Here is a 17,332-nt window from a genome sequence, read left to right as displayed (position 1 = left end):
AGTAAGGATAACATTAGCTTATCCTGCTATTGCTGCGTTTCCCAGGACAACTTCTTCACAAAGGTTCTTTGTCTAAATCTCTGTTGCATTCATAGTGGTGGAATTGCTGGCATGCCTAAATTGCAAGACAGACGAGCATTAGCACTATTGGTTTGATCGTTAGGGTCTCTGTGTGCTGTAATAAGGACATTTTTCTTCTGGCTTTTTAGTTCTGAAATTAGATTTTCTTAAATTGTCAATGCATGCATTTTAGTTACACTGTATTATTTATATACATAAAGATGTATTATTTATACACATTAAACAATGTTTGTATTAAAAGTTTTCAGTACAAATAAATGGCAAATATACACTCATGTTGTTAATGATGTATTGTACAGTGGCATTTGAAAGATGGGCATAGACGATGAAAGCATTTTGGGAGAAAATATCTGTGACTTAACTTGTAAAGTACATTTTTTCCTGAAGTGAACCCAAAAGAGTTTCATTCACATTAAAATAATCAGACAACAGGTGTTTCATATTTTGAAAAGGTAATTTACACAGGATAAGAATCATGCCACATAAAAATAATTTCTTCTCTCTTAAAAAGACTAGAAGTAATCCTTGATGTAAGTCAAAGAGTCTGCAACACTTCTGGGAGAATAGTCCAGGTGAAAGAAGATTATTGTGTACAGGGTGAGCTATAATAAAAACTGTCAGTTCTGTCAACCCATTCTGTCTAAGGTCTATAGAGGATTAAAAGGATATTGAACATCATGTAACAGCTGTCTTCTACGTGAAATGGATCACTATTGTGGTGAACAGAAATGTAATGGTTTAAAACAATCCGCAAGGCTAGGTGTGGCTGAGCCACAAGTGGTTGGTTTGGCAAATAAAGTGCTTGAGGAGGCAAGCAAATAAAGAGGAGGTTTGTCAAATAAGGAGGACTTGAAGGAGCACAGTCTGAGTTCCAAATAAATAGTATCAAAGGCTTATTAGTGAGGGTGTTTGTGTCTCTTTTACATTACTGGAATAATATAGGATACCACCAAGTTTGGCAAGATAAACAATAAGCCATAATGTGTTATTATCATGTTGAGGAAATATTAATTAGTATGCAGTGTAAAATGTACTTATTATTTCCAGAGAGGTTACAAATTGGCTCTTAACTATTTTCTTTTATAACTAAAAACTCTTAAGTTTTTAAATTAAAATGTTTTTGACTGTAATATAAATTGCAACAATAATTAGATTTCTGGGACAATTTAATTAATTTTGAGTATTGATTAATGCTTTTGAAAATATAGCAATTTCATAATGCATAAAATGAAAAAAAAAGGAAATGGGAGCAATGTGTAGAATAAATATTGCTGTAAATCTGTAATATTTGAAATTCTTCTACTTGAAATAGAAACAGTTCTTTCAGTTCTGGAGTGCAAGAGAGGAAGTAGTTTACTCAATATATCCTTTATTCAGAGGGTGCGAGTTTTTAATTTTTTTCTTTTTGTAATAATGAACTATGAGAAATGCATATCTATCCAGGTTATGGAATGAACTTCCTATTTACAAGTAGAGTCAAATTTGCCCTCAAATTTTTAAATACAGACTTTTTAATAGTTGCAGTATATGCTGTTCCCTTGTGTCTGTTGTTCCCATGTTCATGTGTATGTTGATGTGTTTGGCCAGTGGTGTCGGCATAAATATAAACCTGAAAATTAAACTCAGTTAGGTTTTTCTTCTGAAAATGTATCCTGTATTTTTGTACGTTGCTAAGTTCAACTTAATTCCCTCTTATATTTATTTCAAATAATCAGATTTGAAGACCCAGCTTCCCAAATACCTTTTCTTCCATTGTACAAAGCAGCAATCTTTAGACCAGTTATGTACTTAGTCCTGTTGGAAGGACTTGAAAAATTCATTTATCAGAGAGCAATGCTAACTTCTTAGCCAATCGCTTGTTGGGAGCGATTAGGCCTAAGATCTGAGGGCCTATTGCAGTACCTAAACCTAAATTCTAATGCTAATGCAACATATTAAAATAAAAATTCAAGTACTACATGTGTTTACTTCTTATTTTAAACACATCTGGCAACATCTGGTGTGTTATGTACCACTACGTAAATTCTGTAGTTTTATACAGAGCTCTCATAGGATTGTTTTAAACTTCTTAAGCCTGGCTGGAAGTGTTTGCAATGAGCTAAGTCAGCTGATTCTTCCGTAGAGGATTTTTAAAGAAATGGTTAGAAAGAAATGTGCAAATGTAACAGGTTTGTTAAAAACAACAACAAAAACAAAAAGCACCCCCCAAACAAACAACAATAGCAAAACAACAACAACAACAAAAAACACCACCACCAAATCCCAGCTTGCTTTTAAAGCCAGTGAAAAAATCAATTTATTGAATTTTTTAAGCTAATTGACACCAATGTCTACCCTGTTGTTCATGGGAACGACAAAAATGTAGCAATTTAAATACAACCTTTTTTGAAGAGGTATGGCAATATCACCCTAATTTGGGAGAGAATATCAATAAAGGGACCAACCAAAGTTCATTAGAGAGATGCCACAATATAAGGGGCCAGAAATAACTCAAAAGTTGAGGAGAAGGCCCGGAATCTCCCAAGGACATCAGGTACCGTTTCCCATGATAGTTTTCTGTGACAGACAGCACCAAAACTGCAGCTGCTGCTACAGGATGTAAAATTCCTGGTGAAGGAAGATACATTCATTTTGCTGTAACCCATAGCTACTGTCTGTGTTATCTAGGGCTAAAGTCTGACTTCCTGGCTGGCTACATTACCAGATGCAAACCTAGTAACAACAGTAGTATTAAAAATCAGACTTGAAGCAACATTGATATACTATGGAGCAGAAAGAGAAGATTATTATTTTTAATAGCCCCTTCCAAAACATAGAACACTTGTAAACTGGAAAGAAACCTTTATCTTTTGGGCGTGATTTCAAGAATTGAGAAAGAATAACATTCAAATAAAGAATCAGAGGTTCACTCTGATTTTAATTGTAGAGGCTGAGATGGAATAACTACTTCAGGTAAAAGCACGTATTTGGGTTTCACATGAGAAGTGTACGATACGTTAGTGAAGATACCTGTCAGGAACTGCATGCTTGATGTAGCCCATTTAAATCCACCACTAAGATGGAAGAACAACAACTAAATTTTGACACTCACTGGCATTCATGTCCATATACAAGCTGAGAGCATTATTCCTATACCAAGTACCAAGGATTTTTTTTTTTGAGACATTACCATAATTTTGTTTCTGACATTGGAAATTGTAGACTTATTTGGAAACTATAGATTTATTTCTCCCATACCTATGGTTTTCTTGTTTCACCATTAAGTGTCCCCAGCTCTCAGTTTAGAGAGGGACACAAGAGACTTAGAATCAAGTGTCTTGACGTCAGCATTCTTGGGGTTGTTCTTCATTGGGAACTTTAACTGGCCTCCAGTTTGTTAGGTGGAGTCAGCTCTACCATTCTCTTAAAAATAGTTGGCCAAAGTGTCAGGAATTGGATACTGAATATTGTTGTGTACTATGTACAGTTTAGGTGGGTATTGGGGCTATCTTTCTGAGTAGCAGATAAAGCTTTAGAAATTTCTATAGAGCTGGAAACCCTTTTTCAAAATTAGTGTTTGTCCTGCAGAAACCCACATAAATGGATTAGGATTTAATCTGCTTCTAAGCCTCTGCCAACAGTAACCATGATAAAGGTAACTTAGCTTGTTTTGTGATATACGAAAATTTGATAGGTTATCACTAATGATCCATTGCTGAATATTATTTCAGATTATCTGTTTCAGTCCTGGCCTTTCAGCATACATGTGATTGCCCTTTAGGTAGTATTATTGCCAGTTAGATAGACAATTGTTCACTGCAGTTTTAGGTAATGATGTAGCTAAATTGCCCTTCTTTGTTTAGAAGCAAAGACGTGTTATGGGCTAGTCTGTTGGTCAAAAATATTGACTTTAAAATAGGATACTTACAAATATTTCAACAAGTAGACAATTAAAATTGTTAATTGAAAATTAGCTTTGTCTATGGCTTCCTTCTTTCTTGCTTCTGTAAACAAAAGTGTAGAACAATTTTCTTGTGTCATGTTATCCCAAAGGAAAGAATTTGGTACAGAAATTTGTTACGTCTTTGTTCTTTTTCCCCCCTCATTTATTATCTCTTCTTTTATTTATATGTAGACATACTTTATATTTCTCTTGCATCTTTTTTCCCCCAAAGGGTAGTATTTGCTCCAGAAATTTGCAGCTTGTCTATTTCATTTTCCTTTTTTATTGCATTGAAAAAAATTCACTACTTCTTAAGTGCCTTTTCCCTTTTATTACTTTCAGATGTTTGGAATCTACTGCTGTGTTTTTTTTTGTTTTTTTTTTTTTTTTTCTTATTTTTGGTTTTGCTTTTTTAGTACCTATGCTATTAGAGGTAGATTGAATGAGTTTCTGTGTGTACACACAGTTTTGGGTGCTTATTTTACATTGACAAAATTATTAGGTACAAACCTGAGAGCTGATAATATTGGGCTACCGCATAAGTATCCTTTGCATGTATAATTTTGTGCCTGTAAGAGATTTAAGCAGGCTTACCTTAAATGTTAAATAGCTTTAGTGTTGCAATATCTTAAAATAAAAAGTTAAAGATTTTAAGTTCACTGGGGATACATATGTATAATTTAACACTGTTCAGTAAGAGATGTAAATTTTGAGTTTAGATGTGTGGGAAACAAGGATTTCTGTCGTTATATAGTCACAGGCATGTCTGTAAAGCTATGCCAAATGATAGTATTTGTATAAATATTTATATAAATATGCTATGCTTGCATAGCATTTCTAGGAGTTTTATATCTACCTTAATTTACCATTTCACAATAAAACTGAGTTGAACCAACAGCTAAGTGCTTTCAAAATGAAAAATATCATTAATTTTCTTTGAGTTCCTCAGATCGGGGTTAGTGGTACAAAGACCATGGTGTTGCCTTTTGCATGGGAATAAATACACGAATAAAGTGAATACAGTATCTTTTTAGACTCAGCATAGCTTATATGGTTCTAAAGGTGATGTTGTTCCAGGAACAAACAGGGAGAAACAACTGATAATAGAGTAGTAGGAAACTTTTCCCTATATATTTTACTAACAAATGCTGCCAAAACTACTTGGAGATTAGCATAGGTCTAGCTTTGTCTAATGCTCTGTGTCTTTATGCCATCCAGAATAGTATGACTACTTGAAAACATAGATATTTCTTTTTAGCAGTGAGCATGTAGCTCTTCACTTATATTTGATGGAAGCAAGTAGGCGAATTAGAAAAAATTAATTTAAATTTCTACTTTGTTCTTTACATTTTTTTGAACTAAAACCATAGTAATGGAATTACCCTGTAAATTGCAAGGAGGGGTTTTATAGAATGGGCAAGCACTTAAAGAAAAGGGAAAAGATAAAAAAATGTAATACTTAATGTTTCTTCATGTGGGAACATGCATGTTGAATTGAAGCTCGTGGTAACTGCCAGCATATTCCCTTAAGCACGATATTTTTCCTGTGGTTTCTGAAAGGATCAATCACTTGCAGCAATTTATGTAAAAACTTCCCGGTGAATGATTCTGCTATTGTATTTACACTTTTTGCCCGACTCACCAGAATGCAATACCTTTGCTCCTTAGTACAGCAAATGCACTTTGTAATATATATTATGGTATGGTCAAAGCATAATTTATTGTCAAATAGAAAAATAGGTCAACATGAATGTCATTTGATGATCATCCCCCCAAGTTTAATAAAACACCTCACCAGCATGCATTCTGCACAGTGCTTGATGTTTTATTAGGCCTACAGTACCTTCCAGTACCTAGCTATAGTGGGAGTGTAATTACTGAGCTGTCAGGGTGATAAGTGGGATTAATGGCAGCCTGGTGCACTTTAGTCTGCAGAGTGCTTAGAGAATGGGAAGATGGTTTTATTATAAGAGAAAGTCTGGACTGGCATATTCATGACACCCTCGCCTCGTCCCAAAAGCTCACATTCAAGTTGGTGTTGCCTCCCTCCTCCCCTTTAAATAGCTGACATTTTCAACAGCTGTTATTTGTGAACCATTTCAAAATTCAAAAAAGATACAATTTGGTAAAGATGCTTAATAGCCACAACTGGAAAGCTGTGCACTGCTTATCCTGCTAGGTGCCATTCTAGTCAGTTTTGACATGAGATTGTTCTATACATAGTCCACAGAAATGTATTTTATGTTAAGTGTTATTCTTTTGGTCTTAGATATAGGACTGCTGCATTTTAAAGTGAATCACATTCAGGAATGTGAAGAGCCAGAAGTCATAATGGAATACTTGCCTTTTTTTAAATGTATGATTTTCTGCTTCTATTATTTCTTTACTGCCTACACAGACAAAATGATCATCCAAGCCTTTACAGTGTCAGATTTTATCTAGTGTATCTCCTATATTCCTGGCTTCTAGTACTAGAACTTTTCTGTCTTTCAAGCTGCTTAGAATGCTAAGAGCATCCTCATGACTCAGTGCTCTGGACACATGCACCTTTTGAGGTCCCCACTGGCCTGACTTTGCTGGTTAAGGCATTTATAACATATGCTTGCTGTGCTGGGCAGCAGTGTATTTAACTACCACAGCTAAATTTGCTGGTGCTCTTCTGCATGAGCCCTCTGACATCCTGGGCTAGCTGAACTAGCAGCCTGCCGTGGTGTTGAACCTGAATCTGGCTTTACCACGTTTTCCTGCCTTTGCTGTCCATGAGACCTATTTTCTTTTAAATATTTCCTTTGGGGCCCTTTTCCCATAAATAGATCTGTGAGGAAATCCAAACAATGCTACCATATGTACCTTCAATTCAGGTGCGGTATGACTGGTGCCGTGGTGGCTGCAATACGCAGCTAGGTGACAATGAATGAGAAGATTAAAGACTAATTAATCTTTTACTTTGGCTTTGCTTTCACTCTTATTCCACCCTTAACTGGAGGAGAAAAACACAAACAACGCATGTGACTGACAAAGTTAGACCAGTTTTTCACTTCAGGTCTTTCAGGCTTGTTCATTCTCTTTTAATTTGCTCTTCATTTCCTTGTGTGTTTTCTGTAGGACTCTTGCACTTCTCTATGTTTGAAAGTAGTCTGTCCTAGCCAGTTGTGCAGCATCATTTACTACTAAGTAATGATGATTAAGGTAGAGTTGTGGGACTGTAAGTAGTCATGTTCAGACAATATGCAAAAAAAAAGAAAAAAAAGAAAAAAAAGAAAAATTTCATTTTCCAAAAGTAGTTAAAACTACAAATTTTATAAATTCTGCGCATTAGTAAAACTATATTGAAAGACCATCTGGAGTAATTTAGTGAATTAGAAGTGCGGCATTTGACCTGTGATAATCACGGGTATGTAAAACCAAGAATTGCATGCAAATATCTTTGTGTTTATTAGAGAACCGTTTCATTCTTCAGCTGACTTTTACCTTTTGTGATAGATTTGTTTATTGTAACTTACATAGGCAACCCTTAAGGCTTACTTCTTAGAAGGGACTTGTGCAAGCAACTTTACCAGTAAACCCCCATGCATGACTAGCAGGCACAGATTGTAAATCATTGCTATTTAAAATTTGTGTGTTTTAATATACGATAAAGTTTGTCATTAGGGATGACAAGAAGAGGGTCTTAGGCATTTGAGTTGGGAGTATGCTTAGGAATACTGAAGTGTTTTCAAAGGTCACAGACATATTTTAGGAAACTCATAGAAAAGTGATTTGAAAATTTACCAGCCATTCTTGTTCTTTGGCACAATACAGTACAAACTAGTTCCTTCCTCTGTGGAAATAGTTGATTTAGTACATCTAATTGTCCAACCTCTAGAATGTAATCCACAGTAACACTTGCAGAATTTCATTAATAAACTCTCATTCACAGCATTGGTGTTTTTCAAATGGGAAAATGAAATTGTCAGAAGTTTAGCGATCTTGGATTCCAGGAGAAAAAAAAAAAAAAAAGCGTAATTGGACATTGTTTCCTAATACTTAGTGCGCATAGTCCACATTTGTAACTGCACCCTACTCACTTCACTTGTGGAGTCAACAGAATTTAATGTTCGTGCAAATTCATTTGATAATGATCATGTAGCACTTGAGCTTTTTAAATAGAAATTTTATGAAAATGCTTTGTATTATTCGCTTGTGACTTATCTCCTACCACACTCACTTGAAAACATTATGCAATTGGCAGCATTTGTATTCCATGTCTCTGTGACACATTTTCTTTTATTCCTGTAGATGCTTGAAGTGTGCAGATGCCCCCTGTCAGAAGAGTTGCCCAACTAATCTGGACATCAAGTCATTCATCACAAGTATTGCAAACAAGGTAAAATCAGACTTGCCGTAGTACATGGAAGCAGATAGCAGTGATTGCTTGTAGTTCTGTTAATGTGATTGCATTACAAGGCTTATCTTTGTAAAATGTTTACAACAGATACTTTAAAATTCAAGTAATCTATTTTTTAATTATTTTTACTGCTGTTCTGTGCTAGAACAGATAGTGTATATTGCAAATCTACTTCTTTGTGTCACTATTGCTGAAAAGTTTTTGTTTTTGATGGTTTTCATGCATAATGGTATTAAAAAAAAAAAAAACAAAAACCGAGCATTACAATGCAGTGATTTAACTTTGCTGCTACCTGAGGTATTAGAGTTACAAAACTTTTCTTTCATTAAATATTTTTGTTATTGTTGTTTAACAAGTGATTATAATTTAAATTTGCTTTCGGCAGAAATCTGACATGAAGGTGGTCATCTCAAGGAATGTTTTCTCACTGTTGTACTTTATAGTAAGAGGCTCTGGCTAATGCAAATGTGGACTGTCACTTAGACTAGCAGTAAAACATTACAGGAACAAATTGAGCCCCCTTTTTTGGAGGTACTGTATATTTTCCTTTCTTAATAGGCTATTTTACTGTAATAATACTGAAAGCTTAAAAACTTTATTATCATTTGTGGTCTACATATTACTTTTAACAGTAAGAAATAGGAATAAACAAAAATGACTGCAAAGTTGATATGACAAGATTCATTAGGCTATCTGGGATAGTCTAAAGATGACTGGGTATTATTGCCCCTTGCAATCTCAGAAACTTACTTCCCATCTGTGGAATCATTCGCAGCAGTGTGATTTGTTTATCTGTATGAGCCCAACTAAACTCATGAACCACAGGAGGTGATACAAAGATTTTCTGGCCGCATGTTATGCTCCAGCCCATCTTGCTGTTGGATGCAACTGAAAGGGCCTACATGGGTAGATCTGGAGAGAAGTGGGCAACAGCAGTGCTGCCGTGCATGAGCCAACATCCACATTGCTTGTACTGTGCTCTGTCCTCTGGGGAGAAAACACTGGTAAATTTTGCACCTTAACAAGAAACATTAGGATAAGAGGAGATATTAAGATACACGTATCAATTATAATACAACTGTGTGTTGATGTGGGAATTGGCATTATGCCCGGCATCTGCATATAGACAGTTTTCTTATATTATCTGTACCTTGTCAGTGTAGCATTTGTATTTATGAATGTAGACATCTGTTTGCAACCACAGTATAGCATGGAGCATATTGCTTGTTATTACCTCTGCCAGGCATTATGAAGGAGATGAACTGAACAGAGAAGGTACAAGGCAGTAGCAAAACTGTTAGTCTCATCCTGTGATCACGTTGTAGTTCTAGGAAAAGCAAAGCAAATTTTATGAAAGTATTTTACCAGGATGGTCTTTCTTGATTAAGGGTTAGTTGTGTTACTGCCTAGGATAGGATAGGGTGATGCATTGGTGAGGAAAGAAAAGGGGCCTTAGTATGGAAACATGAAAGCTGGGAGTAAAGAATAAGAAGGCAAACTGAAAATTACAACAGAAAATTTGTGAAGAACTGACACCAGCAGCATCTTGAAATGAGAAATTTGGTGGGTCTTTTAAATTCTCATAGCCTCAGAAATATAATGCCCTTTTGTGACTTGGCAGAAAGGGCAAGTCATTTTAACAGCTGATTCATTCTGAATTCTGTGAATCCATTACAGAGGAGAGGAAGTCAAGGTGGGGTGACTGCAGAGCTTTGAGAGTTATATTTTGGCAAAGGTGTACTAGAATAATAACAGGAATCTGCCTTATAGATGTGAAGTCTTTGCCCTGCTGACACCAATGGGCACACTCTGCAAGGTTTTAATAGGGCCAGATTTTACCTGTCTGATGGTCGGTGAGGCAGGTCAACCCTGTAGTGTTTGGGCTGTTTGATAACTCTTTTAAAGCATCTTGGAAGTTGCAGATGCTAGGTAAGACTCTGCATTTGCACTGAACAAGTGACCTGATCAGTTGATGTTTTATTGGAAAATCCTGCTTTAGAAAAGAATTGCAGTATACTGCTATTCTCTTAGTAGGCTTATGATTCCATAGGGGAAAACCTGTGTCTCAGATTACTGAAATGTACTTACAGCCTTTCTTTTTGGATCCCATCCCTAGTAGTAGCTTCTATATCCAGTAAGAAACTGTAGTTTTTATAAAAGAGCATACTGTGATTTTGGTAACTGCTTTTGCCTCATGTTGATGCCTGGTAATTGCATAGAATGAAGGACACTTTCACACACAGGAAGTTTTAAAAAGTCAGGTAGTCAGTTTCTGTTAGCCAAGATAATTGGATGGGAACTTGCATGTGTAAAATCAGCACTGCATCTATGAAATTCAGTTTCAAGTAGAAGTTTACATGCAGGCTGACCCTTTGCTTTCTCTCCTTACCCTAAAACAAAAGAGAAATCCAATATTGCATAGTTATGGGAGCATTTCTCTGAGACAGAGAATTCTGACTTAAAAAAAAATAAAACAAAATATCAAATATGCTTAGCAAATAGGTGAGGTCATGGGCTGAGCAACAAGGCTGGGAAATCCTGCTTGTTTATGGCTTCCACGTCAATGGTTGTACCTCCTGTAATTCATGTACCAAGCAGGGAAGTAATGCTGCTTAGAGGAAACCCAACCTTGTCTTGATGGCTGCATTCTGCTAGGCTGAGTTTTTCTTTTGTTGAATTTACTTCCAATGCATTTGATAGAAATTTTCTATTATGACAGATTCTGTTCAGGAAGAGTAACCCTACATCCTTACATTTTCCTTTATTAATAGGATGTTTTGCTAGGTATATATGTTTAATATTATTTTTTTTCCTTTTTAAATATTGCACTTTGAAACTATTGCTTTCTACAAAGTTAGTGGAAAAGTTATGGTGGAAGTTGAGAGGGAGATATGGAAAATTGAAATGGTTCACTTCAAGTCCTGGCCCTGGGGAAGTTGGTGTGGTGAGTACTGCAGTGTCCTCTCCTCTGCTTCATTCTGCTGCTGTGGTGTTTGAGGTACCTGCACCATCTGCTTTTAAAGCAGACAGAAGTCAAGAACAGCGCATTTTTGAAAAACACACTGAAACTTCAAGCTTATAATTTGGGAAGTTTTTAATGGAACCAACAAGTAATTTCTCACCATGTTCCATAGCTGTTCACTGTACTTCTTCTAAAATTGTATTAAAATTATTATCCAGATATCATTCAGCAATACACTTGCTGAATATTTTTGCATTATTGTTGTAAGTATACTTCACACTGCCAAAGTTTTGTTAAATGCCTTTGAAAATGCTTTTCAAAATTATACATCTTTTTGTTGTTTTCACCTTGTAAATACATTTTCTTTTTTAATCCAATAGTTTATAAATATATCTGTTAGCTTCTAAACAAAATAAAAAGCTGAAGTGCAGAATATTCAGGTACTAAGGTCAGTAAGTCCTGGAAATCCAAGTAGGGTTTCTGGGCTTATTTGAAGTTCTTCTCCCACTTCTGAATCTTTCTTCCTTATTCTCTCAAGAAACTCCCTGCAGTAGGTTACCCTTCTAGCTGTTTAGAGGAGATTCTGTTCAATAAATTCCTCATCTGTGTCTAAGCAGTAAGCAGTATGGTATTCAGGTATTTATTTAAACATTATTCATTATTAATATGGAGTATTTAGACAGCAATGTACTGGAAATGAATTACTTTGTCAGATATTTAAGAGCTCTATTGTATGTAGTTTGTTTTGTTGGAAAACTGCTATAGCAATCATAAAAGGTCAGGGATTCTTGTTCTCTGAAGCCTGAGGCTTTTTAGATATTTAGAGGCCATGTATAATGTAGCTGTTCTTCGCTGCTCTGCCATTAGACCTCAGCTCAAGAGTAGAAGAGGGAGAGGGAAGGAGGGGTAGTTTCTGGGTTGAGAGGGTAATTGAATTGCCAGGCTCAATGAGCCTTGAGCCTCTTTGAGAAAAAGGATGTCACTTATGCTGCATTGTGTTAGGGCACTGTAACTCAGTAGACTTTAGGCCACAACTTCCATTCTCCTTTTCCATTCAAACTGGATTACAACTCCACTTTCTAAAGGTACAGTCTAGTCCGTTGTGTCTTCCCAGTCACTGTTTCTCAGTTCATACAGACTGCTTGCAGTTGCATCTCTTGGAGACCAGACTTCAAATTCCCCATGCACGTGTAACTACATTTGTTTTTAAACATCAGAAGATGCTGAGTGTTCTGACTTCCATCTGTCCTCTCTTTATGTACAGCCTTCGCATTGCAAAGTGTGTATTCTTCGTTTTATAATAGACAAGAGCCATCTTCATTATCTCCCCCTCTAAAACAGCAACAACAAAAAACTAAGGGAAAAAAACAAATCACATTTAGATGCTGCAGGAGAATGGTTCTCCCTTGCTTCATTCTCTCCTCTGAAATAGTCCCAGGAGAGATCTTAGGGATTTTGCGTCCTCCTTTCCTTGTGTTAATATGTCAAAGCAAGAAGTAAAATGGAGTTTGGTAAAATGGAGCTCCAACACTTGTCATCCTTTAGGGCTGGTACAATCAAGGGAATCCTGCAGCTCTCAGCCTAAATGCTTGCTGCCTGTCCAGCTTTCCTCCTGTTAAGCAGAAGTCTGTGCTAGAGGAAGCTGCTCATTGAAGAGCAACAGCTGCTCATGTACTCTGCCTTTGTACTGTGCAGTGAGACAATCTTGGAGGTTTTGTTACCGGACACCTTCATGGTTGAGTAGTCACAGTGAAAAACAACCGATGGTGCAGTTAAGGCAAGGCATAGGGATAATAAGTTGTGTTACGTGGCACAGGCATAAAAAGTGAGTGACTCATCCTTTATAGTCTGAGTTAATAATGAAGAACTGGGGATGCAGAAGTATCTTTTGTGACATCAGTACTTGAAACTGCACTTTGTCTCTTCAGCCCTCTGTGACTGATCCAACAGTTTTCTCCTTGTTCAGATTGACCATCTTCTCCCACACCTGGTCTGAGCTGACAGGTCCACCATTTTCTAATAGACCTCATAGGTGGATGTAAGCCTTCTGGTAAGCATTAAAAAAAAATTAAATAAATAAAAATTAAAAAGCCACACTGCCTTCTGTATAGGACTGTAGGACTGTTTGGACTGTGTGGAATAATGGTAGGGAAATGGTACAGTAAGAGCTGAACACCAGGAAAGTACAGGATAGCTGTGAAACACAAGAGTAAGTTTTAGAGAAATTCTTAGATTAAAATAAAACCAGAGGAAATAGAGGTTTTTCAAGGGAGAAATGGGAGAGGGAAAGAGCTAGAGGGTATAAAAGGATACCAAAGGGGTAAAGGTGAAGCTGAAGTTTGGGAGATTGAAGGATTAAAGGAAAAAATGTATGTGGCAATATACTGGAAATGAGAAAGAAGGAAAAGTGGGTAGACAAAGGAAGGCAAAAGACAAAAAGCAGTGGGATTATTAAGGGAAGATGAAATGAAGAAAAGATTGCAAGAGAGAAAGGGTGCTGAGAGGCATAGGACAGGTGGGAGAAACAGAATGATGTTTTTTCTATGCCAGAGGAACTTGCAGTAAATTAACAAAGGACATCTCTATGTCATTTAAAAGGACATAGAAAATCATGAGTTCATATGTAGAATACTGTAAGTGGGATACTGTTAATACAGTGAAAGATTGTAGAAGTCAGAAAGCTGCTAGATGATTGGTAATAATTATATACAGATATGCATCACAATTAATCTTTAAGTACTACTTTGAGGCCTCAGGCTTTTGAAATGGCTGTTTTATTCAGCTTTCTGTGTTAATCTTTCTATATTTCAGGTCACTAAATACAAAAAAACATTTAAAAGAGAAAGTAGTAATGGTGTTAAATTGATGTACTTGAAGCAGTGACTTTTCTTGAGATGTCTGTTTGTACTTAGTGTAATGGAATGGCTGACAGCTGGTTTCAGTTGCCATAGTGTAATTATGTAGAATAGACTTTTGCGATGACACTATGTCAATTAAGGAATCTCTCACATTCTAGACTACAAAGGACAAAATGACAGTACAAGATATTTCTTCCGTTCTTTTTCATAAAAAGATAGTGACACTGTGTGAAATTACAGTCCTGTTATGATGACATAAGTCAAATGATGTGAAAGATTTCTGGATTGATTAAAAATCATCAGCATTATAATATAGAATATGTATGATTTGGTAAGTTGTTATGTTTTGTTCATTCTTTTTCGGAAGATATTTTGGTGGGGGGCTGACAGACTGGAGGCGTTTCTTGTTATATTTTAACTGGTGTGTGTCAATGTGAAAAATGCTACTTATATAACAATGTACTTTAAATAGTGGTTGTTCGGTATGGGAAAATATTTTAATCCAATGCAGCTTGAGCAAATTTGAAAGCCATCACAGAACAGGAGCACGGATAGAGGGAGGTGATATTTTCCTGTATTTTTTGGTATGTCTCTCTTTTTTTAAACTTCACCCAGAGGAAGAGGAAATTACTATTTTTTCTTCTTTAATGTATTCACTCCATCCCATAATCCTGATGAAGTCAATGTTTTCATTTTTATTACACAAAGCACAATAATGAATATCTTTTTTTGAGAAAACTGCCATATCAAAACACCCCGATGCATAAGGAATTTATATAAAAAGCTCTTAAATTGAATGAAAGAAAAGATGCTGTATGCATTTCCTGATAGTAAATGCAATTTCTTCTGGTTTGTCAGTATTGATCCTATGTGTTCTAATAGTTTTTTTTTTTTCAAGTAAAAAACAGTCTAATTTACATGCAAATTATATAATGCTTCCAAATGATACATGTAGAGATTCTCCTCTGCCTGGTTTCCACAGATTATTGATGTCTGTTTAAGGCTTGTTTTTGTTCCCTGTGTTAGCAATGTAGTATTTATTGACATTTTGATGTAGGAAGCCACAAAGCATCCTATCCAGTTAGATTAATTTATTTCTGCGGAAGTGCACAGGAAAAAAAAAAAAAGCACAAGCAGACATTTATCTCATTAAAAAATTCAGAAACATTCTAGTTTTAGACTTGTTTCTTCTGTGACGTCTGTAAAAAACTAGCCAACTGAGACATCTTATTATTTCAGCATCTAAAAAAAAACTCTCCAAACTGTTTGCATCCAAGATAGTTTGCATCATTTCATGCACTGTAGTAACTTAGTGATTTTAATGAAGTCTGCCTCCCTTTAACTCTGGTCTGCTCTTCTGTACTGCATGCAGTGTGTAGTTACCAACTTGGCATGTCTGTGTCTCATATCTGTGTTGTGTGTAGCCCTACTACACCCTGGTTTTGTGAAATGAAAATGATCAATATTTTTTTTTCAGGAATGTGAATATTCTATTGAGTATTCTGCCTTTAATGTCACTGGTAATTGATCAGTAATACATGTTTTCAGCTGGAAAAAGAGGATGTTATGTAAGAAAAAGTGTTCATATAACAAAGCATTTAAGTTACTGTACATATACTGCAAATGCTTGCTTATTACCGTAGTAACTCATGGTTTGCAGTGGTGTAACACAGTCTATGTGACACCATTTAGTGTAACTTTCTAAACTATAATATATTTTCCTGCCAGTTTTTTTGGTAAAGTATTGGAAAACATTTTTTTAATAATGTTTGATACATTAGATAATGAATCAGCACAGTGAAAGCAGAATAAATTAATAGATAGAATGGAACGACAAAGAGATGAAGCGACTCGGAGCTGGGCTCCTGAAGTCCTGCCCATGGCCCTGTCTCTGTGCTGGGCTTTGCCCTGGGTATCTGGAAGGTTGCAGATGGGCTTACTCTTGAACTTAAGTACAAAGTGATGGTAGCAGCATGTGGCCATATCCCTTCACTGGCGGTGACCAGTATCAGTGGCAATGGGAACAGTGGTTATGCTGGTGTTCTGAAAGGTGGAAACTGAGGCAGGGTGTGGAAGAGGAGAGTTAGGGAACTACAGCTCTTCTAAAAGTGTAAGTTTGTGGAACACTGCACTTCAGGTGTGACAACTTTTTAATTAGCTTATCATTAAAACTTTTCGGATGTTAAGACTAGGAGAGACATGCTCTTTGATACACTTCATCTGATGTCTTAATATTTAGTATGGTAGTATGTACTATATGTCTTTCAGTACTCTCTTTTGAAGAAGTGAGGGTACCTAAACATCTTGTGCTCAGGCGCTACCACTAGAATTGGTAGCATCAGCAGATCATGATCATGACAGCAACTCCTCATAAATTCCCAGATAGGGACCTTGCCTTAATACACTCATGTTGCCCCAGATTAAGAGTCCATCAGCACTTGGCATTGCCTCCATTAGGACACTGGTCCCAGCCTTCTTCTTACAGAACTCTAGCATGATGTCCTCAGATAGGTTTCCTTCTATATCCTATCAGTAAGCTGTGATCTCAGTCATATACCCACAGTGAACCTGGTCCAATCTTATCTGGTCAGGTGCTACTCTAACATACTATCTCCTCTTTCTCTACCTTGCTGCAGCCTCAGTTATGTGCTGTAACATGGCTTTAGTGACAGTCTTCATATATCTGTGCTGTGTAGCGTAGCTGTGCTCAGATTTTGGTTTGAATTTGCAGAGCAAGTGAAATGTTTCAGCTGTGTTGACACTGCCTGTAGTGGCACAGCTCAAGTGCAAGGGCTTTACATACTTTACAGATATGTAATAAAATTAATTTTAAAAAGGAATAGCTTAACGGATTTGGTTTTTAGGCATAATAACTAGGTTTATATATTGATTTTAATTACAAACCCTAAAAATGTAGGAAATCTGTAATGAAGTTACTTAAATGCAAATGCATGTTATTGTAACTGTTTCAATTGAACCAGAGCTGAAGATAACAAAAATAATAATCCTGGACAACACAGGAAAGGAAAATATCTCTCATACTTTGGGAAATATAAAATTGAACAAAAATTCTTTCAAAAACATTTTGTCTTTGAGTTAGTGAGGAAAATCCTCACTACTAG

General features: G+C 36.1%; 1 protein-coding gene across 7 annotated transcripts in view; it reads left to right on the top strand.

The window, feature by feature from the left end:
- Positions 1 to 17,332, top strand: part of DPYD (dihydropyrimidine dehydrogenase) — a 340,158-nt gene that overhangs the window by 76,022 nt on the left and 246,804 nt on the right. For 6 of the 7 annotated variants that reach the window (XR_007708585.1, XM_035538265.2, XM_050712120.1 and 3 more), the window contains one exon: positions 8,282 to 8,369. Coding sequence is in view for 5 of the 7 variants with exons in the window: in XM_035538265.2 (XP_035394158.1) it covers positions 8,282 to 8,369 (88 nt within the window). In the remaining 2 variants the exon portion in view is untranslated. Of the gene's footprint in view, positions 1 to 8,281; positions 8,370 to 11,244; positions 11,335 to 17,332 lie in introns of those variants that run through there. The other variant, XM_035538269.2, reaches the window with a different exon arrangement.

The sequence above is a fragment of the Cygnus atratus genome, chromosome 8 (assembly GCF_013377495.2).
Source record: "Cygnus atratus isolate AKBS03 ecotype Queensland, Australia chromosome 8, CAtr_DNAZoo_HiC_assembly, whole genome shotgun sequence".
Lineage (NCBI taxonomy): Eukaryota > Metazoa > Chordata > Aves > Anseriformes > Anatidae > Cygnus > Cygnus atratus.
Note: the sequence above shows the minus strand (reverse complement) of the source record. Positions and strands in the feature narration are given on the sequence as shown.